Genomic DNA, 15,369 nt, shown 5'->3' with positions numbered 1-15,369 from the left:
TATTGTCTGATATACATCTTTTTCAATTACATAACTAACATTTGAACCACACAACCAGGAAGGGGCCTGTGGTGTTGCTTTGGCGGCTGCTGTTTGTCATGAACTGATAAAGATGGCATGGAGGTACTTGTTTGGAGGAAATGTGAGCAGAACTCCGGCAACCATGAAAGAGAGTAAAATGGAAGTTCTCTTCCCTCACTAATGACTCCAGACGCAGCAAGACATAATGTTGATGGTTTACTGTCTTGAAACTGCTAGTCTGTAAATATAAAAAAAAGCATTTTAAGGTAACACAACACGTTTTTCAAAGTGTTCTTTATACAGTATGTAGTTAGAAGAGTGGTTTGGAACAAGGCTCAAAAAATTCCCATTGTTTTGAGTGTAACATTTACATTTTCGTATAAAGAAACCAAAAACGAGGAACATAATAGGATTTTATACTACAGAGAATGAGCTAGGTTGAGGGTTTGGGATGAGGTTAGGGATCATTGTTACCACATTTATTCTCGAAACCATGCCTGCATCATTATTGCCAGTCTTGCCCTGTATCTCAAAACAGCAGGGATTGAGTGAGTCCAGGCTTGGAGCTGAGTTTCATTATACTGGGAGAGTTCTTTATAAGCCACTTTCCTACACATCACTGGAAGACTTGACAAAGTCAGCCATTCAAATACAGCAGGTCTTTTCTGTGCAATAAAGCAAAACAGCCTTCCACAAACCCAAGGAGAAATATTGGCAGAGCATTTTCTGATAGTACTTTGATAAAGGCATTAGAGTGAGATCGATGCCATAATAAAACAGCAGGTTAGGTGTTCAACAGGACACATCAGATTTGTTTGCTTTGTGGAAGACCTTTATTAATTGGAAAAACCTGTACAATGGGGCACACCTGGTTGGATTAATTAGCACTCAGAGGGACTGAAATTCCACATGTGGGAAAGGAGCTTCGGCATTGGCTCTGTGAGGAATTGGCCACCCCTCTTGGCTAATTAAGAGGCTAATAAGAACAGGTAGGAGGCAAAGGTGTTAAGTCTGTATCTAGGTTCCAGTTCAGAAGCAGGAAAAGTCAAAGCTCCAGGGAAGGAGAGAATTTCTTTAGTGTATGGCTGGCTTACAGGCCAGTGAGCTTGAGGAAAATAGCTTTGATTGTACTGAGGGTGCTGGACAGGAGGGCTTTAAGGTGTTTTAGTTGCCAGGCTCACTGGAGGAGACTTTTTCCTTGGGTGTAAAAATGTCTCTTTTTTTCCAGCATAACCTACTGATGTAAAGTTTTTTATTTATTTCAAATATATGGGAGTATAATCAGTACTAGCTTTCTCAAAAGCTTTATGCTAACATTTTCAAGGTGAATGAGCCTTTCCATGGATCACATGAAAAAGACATCCTATTTGCTTAGTGATAAGTCACTTGCAAAATTGCATTGAAATGGAATTATTTTAACTATCTTGGAGTAATTGTTGCAGGTTCTGCTTTGCTATCCAAGCGTTACACAAAGACGAAAGCAGAACCTGATCTGCTATAAAAGTTTAACTCCTTTCAATAAAAGGTTTTGGTATCTTAAGTATAAATAAAGCTTTTAAGAAATAGGTAGGTTATTGAGAAACAACTGCAGTGCAGAGATAGCCGATTGTTAATACAGCCCTCTTCCTCGTAGCTGCTGAGATGGGCTCACTCTGGTGCCACCTGGACCTTGTATCCGTCTGCACATGTTCCCTCCAAGAACACAAATAGGCACAAGGGCTGTGTTTTGTAAAGGATTCTTACTTCCACAATGGAAGGATGCAAGATGTACAAGAGGAAAGCATGTTTCCTTTCCTTTTGGGCTGCCACCCATCCACACATCCATTTTCTGAATGTTTCTCCCGATTCAGGGTCATGAGGGAGCTGGAGCCTATCCCAGTGAGCAATGGGAGCAAGGGGGGATACACCCTGGATGGGATGCCAGTCCAGCACAGGGCACACCCAGACAAATACACACACACACACACACCAATTTTCCCAGAAGCCAATTAACCTACCAGTATATTTTTGGGCAGTGAGAGGAAACTAGAGCATCTGGAGTAAACCCATGCAGAAACAGGGTGAACATACAAACTCCATGCAGATAGCACCCCAGGCCTGGAACTGAGCCTAGGATTGTGCCGCAACTTGTGTTTGTCAACCAAAAGCAATTTTGATGCAAAAAGGAAGCATCTTCAGTTTAAGCAGCTCTTTTTTGCCATTTGGCCAGATTAGACACACTTTAGCGAGCATGCTTTGCATTAAGGGAAAATTCTGATGCCAATCTGGCTCCCAAATTCTGTTGTTCAAAAGCAGCATCTGATTTTAGTCATTGGAAATCTTTGTATTTTTTACTTGGAACCCTAGTTCACAGAAATCAGGAGGCACTAAAAAAATCCCAGTCTTAAAAGCAAGCCTGTGGTTTTATCTTTGTGGAGCCTGTAACTTTATTACAGTCAGAGTTGTGCACCTACACAAAGAGCCATCAAGTCAGTTTTAGACAAATGATCAATATTTATTATAAAGTTGCCAACTTTTCTTTACACCCCTGAATGTTAGAATCTGGACCAGTAGTCTTTCATGCCATTCCACATGGGCAATTGACTGCTATTACAATGGTTCTGTTTATTTCACATTACCATGTGTAAAAAAAGAAAATCAAATGAAAAACTTTAAAAGATTTAATTTCAAACGCAGTATTCCCAGACAATTACTTTCTGACAAACTCTTCCCAATGGTGTTAATGCTTTTGTTGACAGTATGTGTATGAAGTAGTGTTGACAAAAAGCACATGCAACCCTATTTTTCAAATTTAGATAAAGTTCACAAAAGCATTTATCAAAAATGTTGCCTCTTCACAACCTAACAGATGAGTGAGTGGTCTATTGCTCTTTTGGCCTTGTCACAAACAGATAAACTGGTAAAAATGTCTTTATAGAATTAAAACTTTTCACACCTTCTTTATATTATTTTTAGTTCATTGCTCCTCAGTCTGATATGTACATAAAAAGCTCAAACCATTCAGTGTAACTGTACACATTCTTGTTCAAATCTGAAAATGTGTACATTTTAGGAAAGCAATTAATGCACACCTCAAGCTAACAGCAATTAAGCCTATGATCTATGAATGAATTATTCACCGTGATTTATGCATGCATTCTCAGTTGTTTCAATGTATTCCACCTGAGTCATTCCACCAGACAATGTCTCCTGCTCAAATATTGAAATAGTATTAAATATAAAAAATTTAACAGGTGACACTATCTGAAGAACTTCCAAAGTAACAAGAAGAATTAGACACCAACAGTTCATCTGAAAGATAAAATTAGTACTCTTCTATTTAGCATTTGTTTTTTATAGGCAGAGCACCTAAAGAAATATACACAACACTATGGCAGATACATGACCACCATAATAGCATCAATATCCCATCGGAGCTGGAAGATGGAGACAGGCTGTGTCGTCTCTCAGTGCTGGGACTGGGTGGTCTTCACATGGCTTTCACCTTGATCTGCTTCATCTTCATCTGCTTCTTCTCCATCTTCTTCTGCTCCCGGCGCAGTGCGGCCTCCTGCAGGCCAGGAGGAGGAGAGAGAAGAGAAAGACAGCATACTGGATCAGCAAGGGTTCGTCCCACTCACACTGGAACCCCATTAGAACAACACTGGCTCGAGTAAACCAGGTGTTTGTCACAGCTCAGAATGTTGTCTTGTGCAGACACTTCTGTTGAAATAAGGAGTTTGGTCCCAGTTTTGTTTTTAGCTACAGGGAAATCCACAATGTAACATTATTTAAAGGTAATTTCTGTATGTTTTAAAAAAATATTCTCATGGGAGAATACTCATCTAATTCATGTTTCTACAACAACAGAAGCAGTCTATTGACTGCGGCACATGATTTCAACTCCATTAAACTGCGGACTATTCATCTGGCACCAAACGCCCTGCTCAATAGTCAGGGGTCAATAACCCTGCAGGTTTTAGAATTAGGTGAAAACAGTTTGAGTACAGAAGCAGAAAACCTGTCAACCTCAATTAAGAAATTAATCTGGAGAAACCTTTCAGAGCTCAGCAGGGTAGAACCAAAAGTTACAATGGCTCTCCAACATACTGTATGAATGGGAGATGTCTGTTCTGCAAGGCAGTCCAATCTCTATCACCCCCCAGTGTTCTGATCAGCTGGGAGCCTGAGATTGGGATTTCTCTTCACTCAAGACTGAGGCCATTCAGTTAATTTCACTTGCAAACTGTGTCCATCTCATAAATGAGGTATATTCATGGATGTTCCTTTCAACTACACAGCAGTGCATTGACAGATTCCAGCCTAGTAAAAAAAAAAACTCAAATGCATCAGGCCTAACACAAATACACTATATACGCATTACTTTAGTATGGTTATTTTCCAAAGCAATAATTCTACATTTCAATGTAATGTGTACTAGACACAACTGCTCAAATACAGCCCGGCGCCAAGAGTGAAACTGTCAATTCATCCCCACCTCCAGGCGGCGCTGTCTCTCCGGGTCCTCCTCGTTCATGATCCTCTCCTTCTCGGCTCTCTTCTTCTCCTCGCGGCGCGACTGGGCCGCCTCCTGGCGCTGAGCGTGCGTCAGCTTCAGGAAGTTCTCCTCCACGCGTGCGCGGTTCTTGTCGGCCTTCTGCTTCCCCTGCAACGTCACACAGCGGGGCTAGGAGCGCACGCACAGCAATGCTGCAGCGCTCAGCTGCTCCTCGCCGACTAGGCAGAGCAAGACGTCAGTGACGCAGGTACGCCTGAACTGAGTCTTGTCCACTTAACTCTGAAAACTCCAAAATGAATATCGGAGGGAAAGACAGTCGTGCTAACACGCTTGCAATGTTGCTTTGTTTAAGATTTGCATCGCTTCTAAACATTTAAATACGGTCATCCGTCAGTATATTCAGTTAATGTCTGCAAGGGAAACACCTGCTCCAGAAAAGCTTGGCTGCGGTGCGAGAAGGCTGCACACTGCTGTGAAGTCTGTTGTACAGTGAAAGTGATCCGACGCCGAAATCCCCCAAAGTCTGTCCTTACAAGGACTTTCTGTAGACTTCAGTATTGGTGACAGCTGTTCTGTTACGTGCAGGGTGAATTGCTATAGCTCAAAAGAATTAGCTTACCAGTCCCATTTCGAATTATCCAACGCTCTCACACAATGAATAAAGGTCTGTTATAACAAAGTGTTACACATCTAGATAGCAAACTAGTTTTTATAAAAATAAAAAAAAACGTATCCATGTAATTCACAACTAGGAAAAGAAAGGTTATGGATTGCAAATCACTTTAATTCTAAATCAAGAATCGTATTGTGTTCCACTATTTAAATACTTGCTCTGATGTATAAAAAAAGCACTCAAATCAAGGTATGCCTTTGGACTGTGGGAGGAAACCGGGGCACCCGGAGGGGACCCACAGGAACACGGATAGTAAAAAAAACATCCGTGTGAAACTCGCGTCCCGAGGTTCCACTCACCTCCCTGTTGAGCCGGAACTTCTTGACCTTGTCAAGGCTGTAGATGACCATGTTCATCAGTGGAAGAAGGGTCTCCATGTCTTTGGGCGAAGTGTTGCCCATCCCAGGCACTGCGAAGACCAGACCTGACTGTCAGAACTGGGGTGCCTGACCCCCCGGCCAGTACCCTGCGGAGCCACTGGGATATCATTCCACCCCAGGCCTCAGATAGTTGAGTGGTTCGCTTTTTTATTTTGTAATCTCAGCCTTTTTTTTTGTTACCCACCCAATTCAGAATCACCAGTTGTTTATCATTTAACGTCAATGCAAAGCACCTGCAGCGTGTGATGCACACGATCGAGTAGGGAGCTGTGTCAGTATGCGTACACTGCACAGGTACAGGTTCAAGTCAAGCTGAAAGGTAAACAAAACTACATTTCATCCGTGGAGCCTTCCTCAGGTGTGAGGGACTGAGGGAAAGTTACTTTCTTTTTTTGTTTCTTTTCTTCACCTTTTATCATGGAATGAATTTTTGCCTGTTCCATTTGGTGTACATGGTAGACAAGACACAGTAGAATCATTAAAAACACAAAATAATGTGGCCTTGTCAAGCGTGCTTATTAACCAAAATACCCATATAGTGGACAGCTGAGTGGAGTGGTAGGTTAGGGCCCTGTTCTCTGGCCAACGGAATGATGGGTTCCTGACTGGGATATTGGGATACCCTTAATCAAAGTGCTTCACTCAAATTTACTGCAGCTCCAGTAAATATCCTGATCTATAAACAGGTCTACAGAGTTTCATTGTAAACAAGAATTTGCTCTCAATTACCTCATGTCAGTAAATAAGGGATTTGGGCTTTTAAAAACAATTGTAAAAGGCCCCTTGTATTAAAAATGACTAAAATTGAACATAAATATACCAATTGTCAATTTATACAAAATGGAAAATATAACACAAGAATCCAGCCCTTACCATTAAATGTAAACAGTAGTGTCTTCTTAGTCTCAGGCAGTTTTAAGGGTTGTCCCTCTCTTAAAAACAAGAATACAGAGGTATGAATCACTCGGAAGCACACAAGGCATTGCTTCCTGACAAAATACATTCAGCAGGTACATGAAGAGTGTGTTATCAGTATTAGGTTAACCAGTGTGCTTCTCACCCCCAATGGCAATTTCCTTAAAAGCATGCAAATTCTTTTCAATTTATTGAAAATTTGTATACTGCACATATAATTTAAATATAAATAAATAAACTTCATAATTTATCTTCCTTATGCTCATCTGCACCAGCACATAACTTACAATTACACTTCAGATAATACAGTGTCATTGGCTGTGCGCACACAGGCGTGCTGTCATCTGAATTGCTGGCAACACAGCAGGTGTCTGTTCTAGCAACACATCTGCTAATTGGAAAACAAATTACAGCTATAATTGTTCATTAGTAACATCTAGTGATTTGGAATTTGAAAACCTGCTTGTGTATTTGATGTGAGACAAAGGTACAAAGAGAAAATTTCAATATTCCAGCTAGACTGACAGGAGTCTTTTTTCTGTATAAATATTTTGTTTAAGAAATACTTGAAAGAAACTTACTCTTGCATAAGTTTTGGACCAGAGAATTGGTCCGAGAAATGGATGGACTCAATTTTGTCGGCATGATTGGTGAGGAAATGTACCATCTGCAAAGAAGCAACAGGAAACAACCACAGTCACCTCTCCCAAATCACGGAAGACTTTTAAATGATTAAAGTCAAGAACAGATTTGATATTATATAGTGTATTTTTTTGGTAGTCTGAATAGAGATGATAACTGAAAAACAAAAGTTTAATAACGAAAGAATAAAAGTGTGGATGACAACTACTAAATTGCCAACCATGCACATCATAAAACTATATAAACCACACGTACTGTAATGGGAGACGTATATTTTACAGGCTAACAGTAATGAGCAGTACAGTGTTTGTGCTAGTATTCTCTGACGTCTAAAAGAAATACAAAACTCGGGGATAAAAAAATTCAAGATTTATCAGTTCATTTCAAGATCAGCCCTCCTTGTATTGGTAAAAAGCATTAAAAGCTTGTTCTCTATATACAAGTGTTTTTTTTGTCTCAATTACCTACCTCTGCAATATGCACACAGCAATTCTCATATGCAGATAATGCAGAGATTGAATACTGTGTCAAGACAATATGGACAGTCTGTATAGCAGCACATTCAGCCTCTTCCCAGTTTTACCTTATTGTCCATGACTCCCTCTGTCACCTCTCCCATCTCGGACAGAATGGCCAGGAACTCTGGCAGCCCAAACTTGGCTCCTGATTTGGGCTTGTCGCTGCAGAACTCACTCTAATGAAGAACAAAGATGTTTAAAGCATCAGATACAAGGCCACACACATAGCACTGGGGTATATTCACTAGCCTAATCACTTTTTGCAGTCAAAACTTGGAATTGTTCTTCTCCACATTCTTCATCTGATCTCGGCTGTTTCCTAAGGAGCTGTTTGTTTTCTTGGAAAGATCCGGCCATCTTACTCACCAAGTCCTGCATCTCCTTCTGCAGCCGAGCCATAGCCTTCTTGGTGCCCACAGCAAACACGAACGTGTCCATATCTTCGTCGTTCAGAGTGACTTTGATTTGCTGTGAAAGGGACAGGAAGAGATGGAAATCTGTTCATCCGTGGTGATCTAGCAAATCTTAGCTGGTGCATTCTGACCATGTTTGAATCTGCAATTTACTCTAGCAAAACTTTACAAATGCAAATAATGAACAAACCTCGATGTTACAATTGGCACCTCGGGTTTTCAGTGTAACCTGCCCCCTCTTCACCCTCATTATAAAAGGTGCACATTTCTATTCAGTTGCTGGATACCGTTAGCAAGTAACACAGCACAACTTCATTGAATTTTACAAGCTTATTTAAAACATTAAATTCTCTAGTTTGCTTGGTTAAGATGTATGAATGTCTTGAAACAGGAAAAAAATGTATTAAAAGAGAGCTGTGGAAAATCAGAAGCCCAAAGTAAGTGATTCTATAGTGTACAGAAAATAATGTGAATCACCGTTCCAATCTAGCAATAGCTCCTGGAAGCATATTGGCCAACTGCACACCAACACAGCAGTGATGGGTGACCTACTGTCACTTGCAGTAGTTCCTTGTAAGCACAGAGGACACAATGTGACAAGTCACAAGTCAGCTACTCTCATCTTACTTCCTACAGATCTGGTGTTTGTGTTTACAGGTACTGATGAGATAATAAAGGAGACTAGTTACATACCACTTGGTCACAGGCCGGCCTCATCATTCTCGCCAACACATTCAGGAGGTCCTGGCGCTTCAGGAACTGTGAAACATCATAGAGAGGACTATCAAGCGAGCAGATGTATAAGGGCTCAGGTCTTCTGGTTCATGTTTCAATCCAGCTTTAAAGTGCCTAATTTATTTATTTACTTCACAAAAAAACTAACTAGCTCACTGGATGGCTACCAGGGGCCAACTAATTGAACCCCTGAGGTTTTACCCCATTTTTAAGATATTCTTTAAGTTTAATGGTGTTACAAAAAGCAACTGAAGATACAGCTGTTATTTTTCCATTACTTGATCCAATTCATGCAGACTCCACACAGATAGCAAAAACGTCATGGATAAGACCTTTCATAACTGAAATGCAGCTGCTTCTTTGAGTTCAATCTTTTCTATCTCGTTTCTTAAACTTAACCATATTCTCATTAAGTCCCTCCTACTGTTCCCTTTTTGAGTGAAATTTAACATTCTTAACTCCAGAAAAAAAAGAGTCTTTCTAGGAAGAGACAGGTGATCAGAACCCCATATGGACGTTAGATGACACGTGTCAGCACTCAGTCCTCACAAAAATGCTTGAAATGACACGCAGGTTGATTGCAGTATGCAAGCAATCCCAATTTAGTTACAATGTGGATCATCCAGAATTAAGTATCTGTTCCTTCCTCCTTCACACCTTGTGGTGCTCCTCTATTCCAGCACAGCTTATTAAAAGACTGCAGGAGCCACATTGCAGGAGTAACGTTTCCAAATGGCAGTGGAAAAGTGGCAGGTGGCTCCAAACCCGCCCTTGCAGGGTGTGGTCTTTTACTGGCAGAGGCACTCAATGAAGTCCAAGGCATAGCACGCAAATTACCACTACACAGAGAGAGCAGCCAGTATTGAACAGCACACCGTCTTGGTGAACTTCGGCAATGTGCAGATATAACACAGCATGTTCAGTCCCGTGCTTTACATAGAGAAAGTCAAAGCCAGACAACAGACTGCCTTATGGGAGTTAAGAGCTGCTGTGGGAGGATCTGGCAAGTCCACCAAGGGGGAGTCAAGACGGCTGTCTTTACCTTGAGCTGAATAAGCATGCCCTCGCAGCACACGCGCCCCGAGCACCACAGGTTATAGATGTGCTCGTTCTCCTGGTTCAGCTTTCCCGTGCTCACGGCTTCCTTGCTTGTGCCATCATCACCTGGCAAAAACAAAACAGTGCCGTGATGAGCAACACCGAGCGTCTCGATCGTGTGGCCAGGTAGGCACACGCCTGCCAGGTAAAGCAGAGAGAGTCCTTTCCACCGATTCTGAACAGAGCTGCACAAAAAATAATGCACTTGTTTTAAGCATGGCACTGAGTGAGGCCAGTGTATTATGGAGACTGTAAACAACACTGAGTGGAAACAGTAGTTTTTCCTCCTCTTCGACACAAGTGCAGCAGTTGATCGTTGATGTTCTAACGCCCAGACATTTGCAGACAAAATGTCTGTGAGGACAATAACCTGGCCAGAGTTTTAGAGGCTAGACAGTTAGAAGCAATCATGTTATTGTGAAAACTACTGTGAGATCTGTGGGCTGCCTTCACACCTTTTGCTCCCTGAAGAGGAATGCAGTCATCACCAATAGGGGAATCTTGTCTCTGGTGCCATACTGAGAACTTATAACAAATAAGCTCAATAGGTAAGCACATCTCATAGGGTTCTGCCCCACCTTCTGAAGTTTGGATGAGAGGGACAGCTCTGTCAAGACCGTATCACTTTGGATATGGCGCTGGATCTCTTCCCCTCCTCCGAGCTACTCAGATTGCTTTACATGCTCTCTTCCAACTCTTTCTAAAAAAAGAAATGGCGCAACCAGTTGGCAAAGCCCCCCTCCCCTCTCTCACCCACGAGTGCAAAGTTGCTCTCCAGCAGCTCCCTGTGCGAGTTGAACCAGGCTTGGGCTAGCCTATTGTTCTTGTTCTTGCCGATGATATAGTTCATGATGTAGGCCAGCAGCCCCGTCACCATCAGGATCTCCATGTAGTAGCTCTCCCAGCTGTTCTGCAGGTGAGGCGGCACCTGGGAGGCATGATAAAAGGAGAGATTGGTGAACACTATCAAATCTCACTTATCAAAGAGCAGGAAGTTATTGTGCAATAGAGTAGATTACACTTAAAGAGTTGCTTTTTTATACTCGCTTAGGAGTCTTTAAGATTATATTTTTTAATAATCACTCACCCCAAAATCCCAAATGGCAACGTTCAAAGATGATGATCACACTTGTACTTTTTTTGTTTAATCATGTGGCACAGACAAAAAAAAGTAAAAGCTGTTTTTAGCTCTGAATGTGGTGTGGTGGGAAATCCAGCAAGGAGTCAGAAATAGGTTATGCACAGGAAATGTCTGTTTGCTTATTAGCTTTTTTCTGTTTAAGTTAAGCCAAGTGAAACACAGGCCAGAAAGCTTTACAGAGACAGAAATAAAGGATAAGATAAAGTCTGGCTGTGACACCACTGTCTCCCAGATACAGTTACAGAAGCTAATAAACAGACAAGCAAACAGAGCCAGATCATACCGTAAGAATGTGGATGGGATCCTTGAAAGATGGGTTTGACTTCTCAAAACCTTCAAACTCCTCGGCATCATACTTATAGAGGTCTTCATCCTGCAAGATAACATGAATTCAAAATGAAGTCACCAGGGCACGGCATATATTCTGCCAATGCAAACTGAAAATGATTACAGTCTTTGATGGTACAGTATTTGCATTTCAAGACTACAGATACAACAGCTTACCCATCCAGAGCAGTTAAGCTTATGGTGAAAATCCTCAATAACCGTCGGAGAGTTTTAATTTTATTTCTAAATTGTAACGCTCTTAACATTTGACATACATTACTTATACAACCCCTGGCAGTAACTATATGAAACTTTTTTCTTTTTTGCTGGCATTTTTATGAATAGTCACATACACGGATGGCAGAGATTTAAAATTTCATTTTAATTTGAACTACAGAAATGACTGTGGAAAACCAATCTCACTAGAACATGAATGGAGATGACCTGCGGCTATGACCATGATCAAAAATCCCTGCAATGATTCGAAATGCACTTTAGAGACTGTTTTTATTAATAGAAACATTATATTGTGTTCCAACCTATTTTCTAGTTAGTCACTTAGGGCTATTTCCCTTTGGATGTGATGTCCTTATCCAGTCTGACTAAATACGGTGAAACCAGATAACTAGCCGTTCGGGTGGGACGCCGTTGCGCAGACGCCGGACGAACGCGCTCTCACGGGGGTCTCGGTGTCCTCGAAGTCGTCCTGGCCCTCCTCCACCTCCACGGTGGCCTCGTCCTCGTCGTCCTGGGCGGTGACGGTCCGGGGGGGCGCCTCGGTGGGGGGGTCTTCGCTCACGTCCTCGAACTCGGCGAAGTCGTTGTCGTCGAACTCCGCCAGCTCCTCCCCGTCATCGAAGTCGTCGAAGCGCGCCCGGGACGCGGGGAACCCCAGCAGCAGCAGCAGCAGCGCGGGTACGAGAAACGGCTTGACCATGGCACGACTGGAAACAGAGCCAAGAGCATGCCAGGGAGAGGAACACAGGCAGGACCCCCACAATCCCACAGCACACCGGTCACAACATGCAGGCACGCGTGGGACTCGTATCAACTCGTATACGATAAGAATAATAATTCTCCTTAATATTGGGCCTAGTGTTTCCTCAATTTTGTTTCAACCTGAGTAGCCAAATAGCTGGGTAGTTAATTAAACAATTAACCTATTTTCTTAGATATATTATGGATTTTTGTAATTTATAAAAGCCTGCTGGTTTTTGTTCCAGTCATGCTCTGTTTTACAGCTGCACCCACTTAGAATGACTTGATAATTGGAATAGTGTGAACTGGCTGAACATTTTTAGCCCTTGCTGGAGGCTGCCTTTCATCTGTTACACTCCTTACACTCCTATCTTGTCACTGCAAAGCCTGTTCAACACTTCTGGAACCAGAAGCAGCCCTCAGTTAATTGACCTTATTTCAGAATCCCAGAGCCTTCAGTTTGCTACATCCCTAGCCTAATCATCCTGTTCCATTCAACAGCACCCCCGACACACAGGTACCTTTATTATAAGGAATTTGGTCTGTATCTTCCCTGGACATAGTTCAGAGCAATTACTGTTCGTGACATCTGATGGGAAACAACTTAAGAGTAAAACAGCAACCAAGGCTGCTTGGTTACTAAGTGTACTTAGAAAAATTGACAAAATATTAAGTTTGAAACATTGAAATACTGAATTACTGAGGCCCTTACTCACTCTTTTTCTTTATTTTAATGAGCAGTAACAGTCTAGTGCAACCAATTTTAACAGATGTTAGAGGATTTTTTAATTGACATTTTTAAGCTTAATAACCACGTTTTGTGTACACGGAATTGTTATTAGTTATTTAACAACTATAAAAACAAGTGTTTCATTGTGAGTAATTGCTGCGTATACACCACCTTAGTTTACAGTAAAACAACGTCCTATCTTATCTGTTTAGCGCGTTCAATGAAATCAACTAGGAGATAACCATGTTCACGCTAATCAACAACAGAAGTAAAAAAAGTGTCGCTTTGGACCTTTCATTTTAAGCCAGGATTTAAACAGCATGTTTCATCATGTGTCTCTTCAAAGCGTCAACACAGACGGCTGTACAGAAAGGATAAATGAGTACATTCAAACCTTAATTGGATCAATTCAAGGCTTAACTGGATCAATTCCAAGACTGCGCTCAGGTGAAGCTTTGTTCATAATTTAAGGAGACATTGAAAAGCTGCTGGAACTACAGCAGGTACTGAAAACCGGTTTGAACAACTGACCCGGCAGGATTTTTATTGTAGCGATCTACAGCCGTCTTGGCAATAACATCGGAAAGGTGTTTTTTTTTTAGCTGCGAATTAGTGATTTAGGGGAGGGAACACGAGACAAATCACTCTAGCTAAATGCCGAGAACTTCTTCGTTGGCCTCGTTTTACTGCCATACGGAACCTCTGGACCTATAAAGACAAGTGTTGGTGTTTTGTTTTTTTTTACGACTTATTTTGTCCTTAACCTCAGATACCCTTCTCGGGGTAATAAAAGGTCAGCCGTGAGTACGCATGCGACAATAAAATAACGAGCTTGCGCAGGGAGAGGGGAGACACGCTAACCCCAGCAAGAGCCCTCCTCAAGCAGATGTCTTTTCACGACTTATCTTTATCTGGCTGAGGTATAAAATGCAAAACAAGCGGAAGGGAAACGAATCACGGCTGCGTTTAATGCTCACATAGCACAACGGTAGGTGAGACAGGCTGGTTTTTAATGGTCGTTGAAGCACAGTTGCGGGGGGTGGGCATGCAATTTTTTAAGAGAAAATGTAAGTCGCAAACATTAATAACAACGACACATTGTCTTAAATATCTCCCGATTACAGAAATAGATCACCTAGCACATTCCAACCGCTAATGAGATTAAGTATTGGCAACTAACCCCTGTTCTTAGGCGCAGTAAAACTCGATTTTAAAGTTTATCTGACTGAAATTCATACCTAGAGATCGCGGTGAATTGCAAACTACAGGGAGCGAGATTTCCTTTAAACTCGGCGGAAAATCGTGCACAGTCTCGGAAGTCTGAGGCTATCCGCGACCATAGACGTTATTATCAGGCATTGCTCTTGCTTTACAAAACACTTCTTATTCGTTTTTTTTTACCTTGTTTTAGTCCTTCTTTATTGTGCTTAACTTTTCTTTCCCCCTCTCTTTCTCTCTCTCTCCCGCTGATTGTTTCGGTCTTTCGAGATTCACGGGTTTAAAGAAAATACAAGGAAACGACGTCCGTTCCCACTGCTGTACCCTCCGATCCGGCTGCGGAACTACTGTCAGTGCACCGCTTGCGTCACGTCCGCCGCCGATCACTCGGTCATGACGTAACCCGGTCTGGGACGTGTGTGTGCATATACACATGGTGCACACTTACTGATTAAAACAGGCTGGAAATCTGTACCCTCGGTGCCAGCGGACGAAACCCATCTTGTAAGGAGTATAAATGACGTCCCTCGTCAAAATGGTCACAAGTTTCAGTCCTTTACACTTAAGCCTCGTTCGTAATGCCTGCCTGAAGGAGATCCTAGAGTAGGTTTTTAAATGCTCTTAACGACCATTGAAGGCTAGCGAATATTTTTTAAAAAACATACGTCGACGTTTAGGCCAAACTGTATTTCTAGACTACAGTTATGAAGCCTAAACTGGTCATTTCTAGGTATTGGGCTAGACCAATTGTGCTTAAATCCATCTCTGATGCATACAGGCAGTATGGTCCAGGAATATGTTGTTAATCTGGGGAAGAGTAATTATTCTTCAGACGTTATGAAGCCCACACACATTCATTCCATCAGCTATGATTGAGGCATTTCTATTTTAAAATTAATTCTGTGCCAATAAAGGCTGGGAAAATATACATTTTACTACTCTTTCCATCCCAATTACTCTGATAGAAAAATGGGCAGATGATGTAGATAAGTGCAGTGTATTACGTGCAGATAGAAACAACATAAACTAGGTATGCAAAATTAGAATCATTGAACTTGGAGTCTCTTTCAGAAAAATACTTA

General features: G+C 41.8%; 1 protein-coding gene across 1 annotated transcript; it reads right to left on the bottom strand.

Moving 5' to 3' along the window:
* Window positions 1–2,494: 2,494 nt before the first annotated feature.
* On the bottom strand, window positions 2,495–14,646 carry ccdc47 (coiled-coil domain containing 47). The gene is made up of 13 exons (XM_088623091.1): window positions 14,471–14,646; window positions 12,041–12,305; window positions 11,318–11,407; window positions 10,647–10,821; window positions 9,838–9,959; window positions 8,754–8,819; window positions 8,014–8,115; window positions 7,713–7,823; window positions 7,069–7,154; window positions 6,446–6,504; window positions 5,492–5,601; window positions 4,499–4,666; window positions 2,495–3,571 (listed from the first exon to the last, which is right to left on the bottom strand). The coding sequence occupies exons 2-13, from the start codon at window positions 12,296–12,298 to the stop codon at window positions 3,491–3,493; spliced, it is 1,428 nt and encodes a 475-aa protein (XP_088479217.1). The 5' UTR covers window positions 12,299–12,305; window positions 14,471–14,646; the 3' UTR covers window positions 2,495–3,490.
* Window positions 14,647–15,369: the final 723 nt, after the last annotated feature.

This window comes from Lepisosteus platostomus, chromosome 28 (assembly GCF_059453375.1).
Source record: "Lepisosteus platostomus isolate fLepPlt1 chromosome 28, fLepPlt1.hap1, whole genome shotgun sequence".
NCBI classification, from domain to species: Eukaryota; Metazoa; Chordata; class Actinopteri; order Semionotiformes; family Lepisosteidae; genus Lepisosteus; species Lepisosteus platostomus.
Note: the sequence above shows the minus strand (reverse complement) of the source record. Positions and strands in the feature narration are given on the sequence as shown.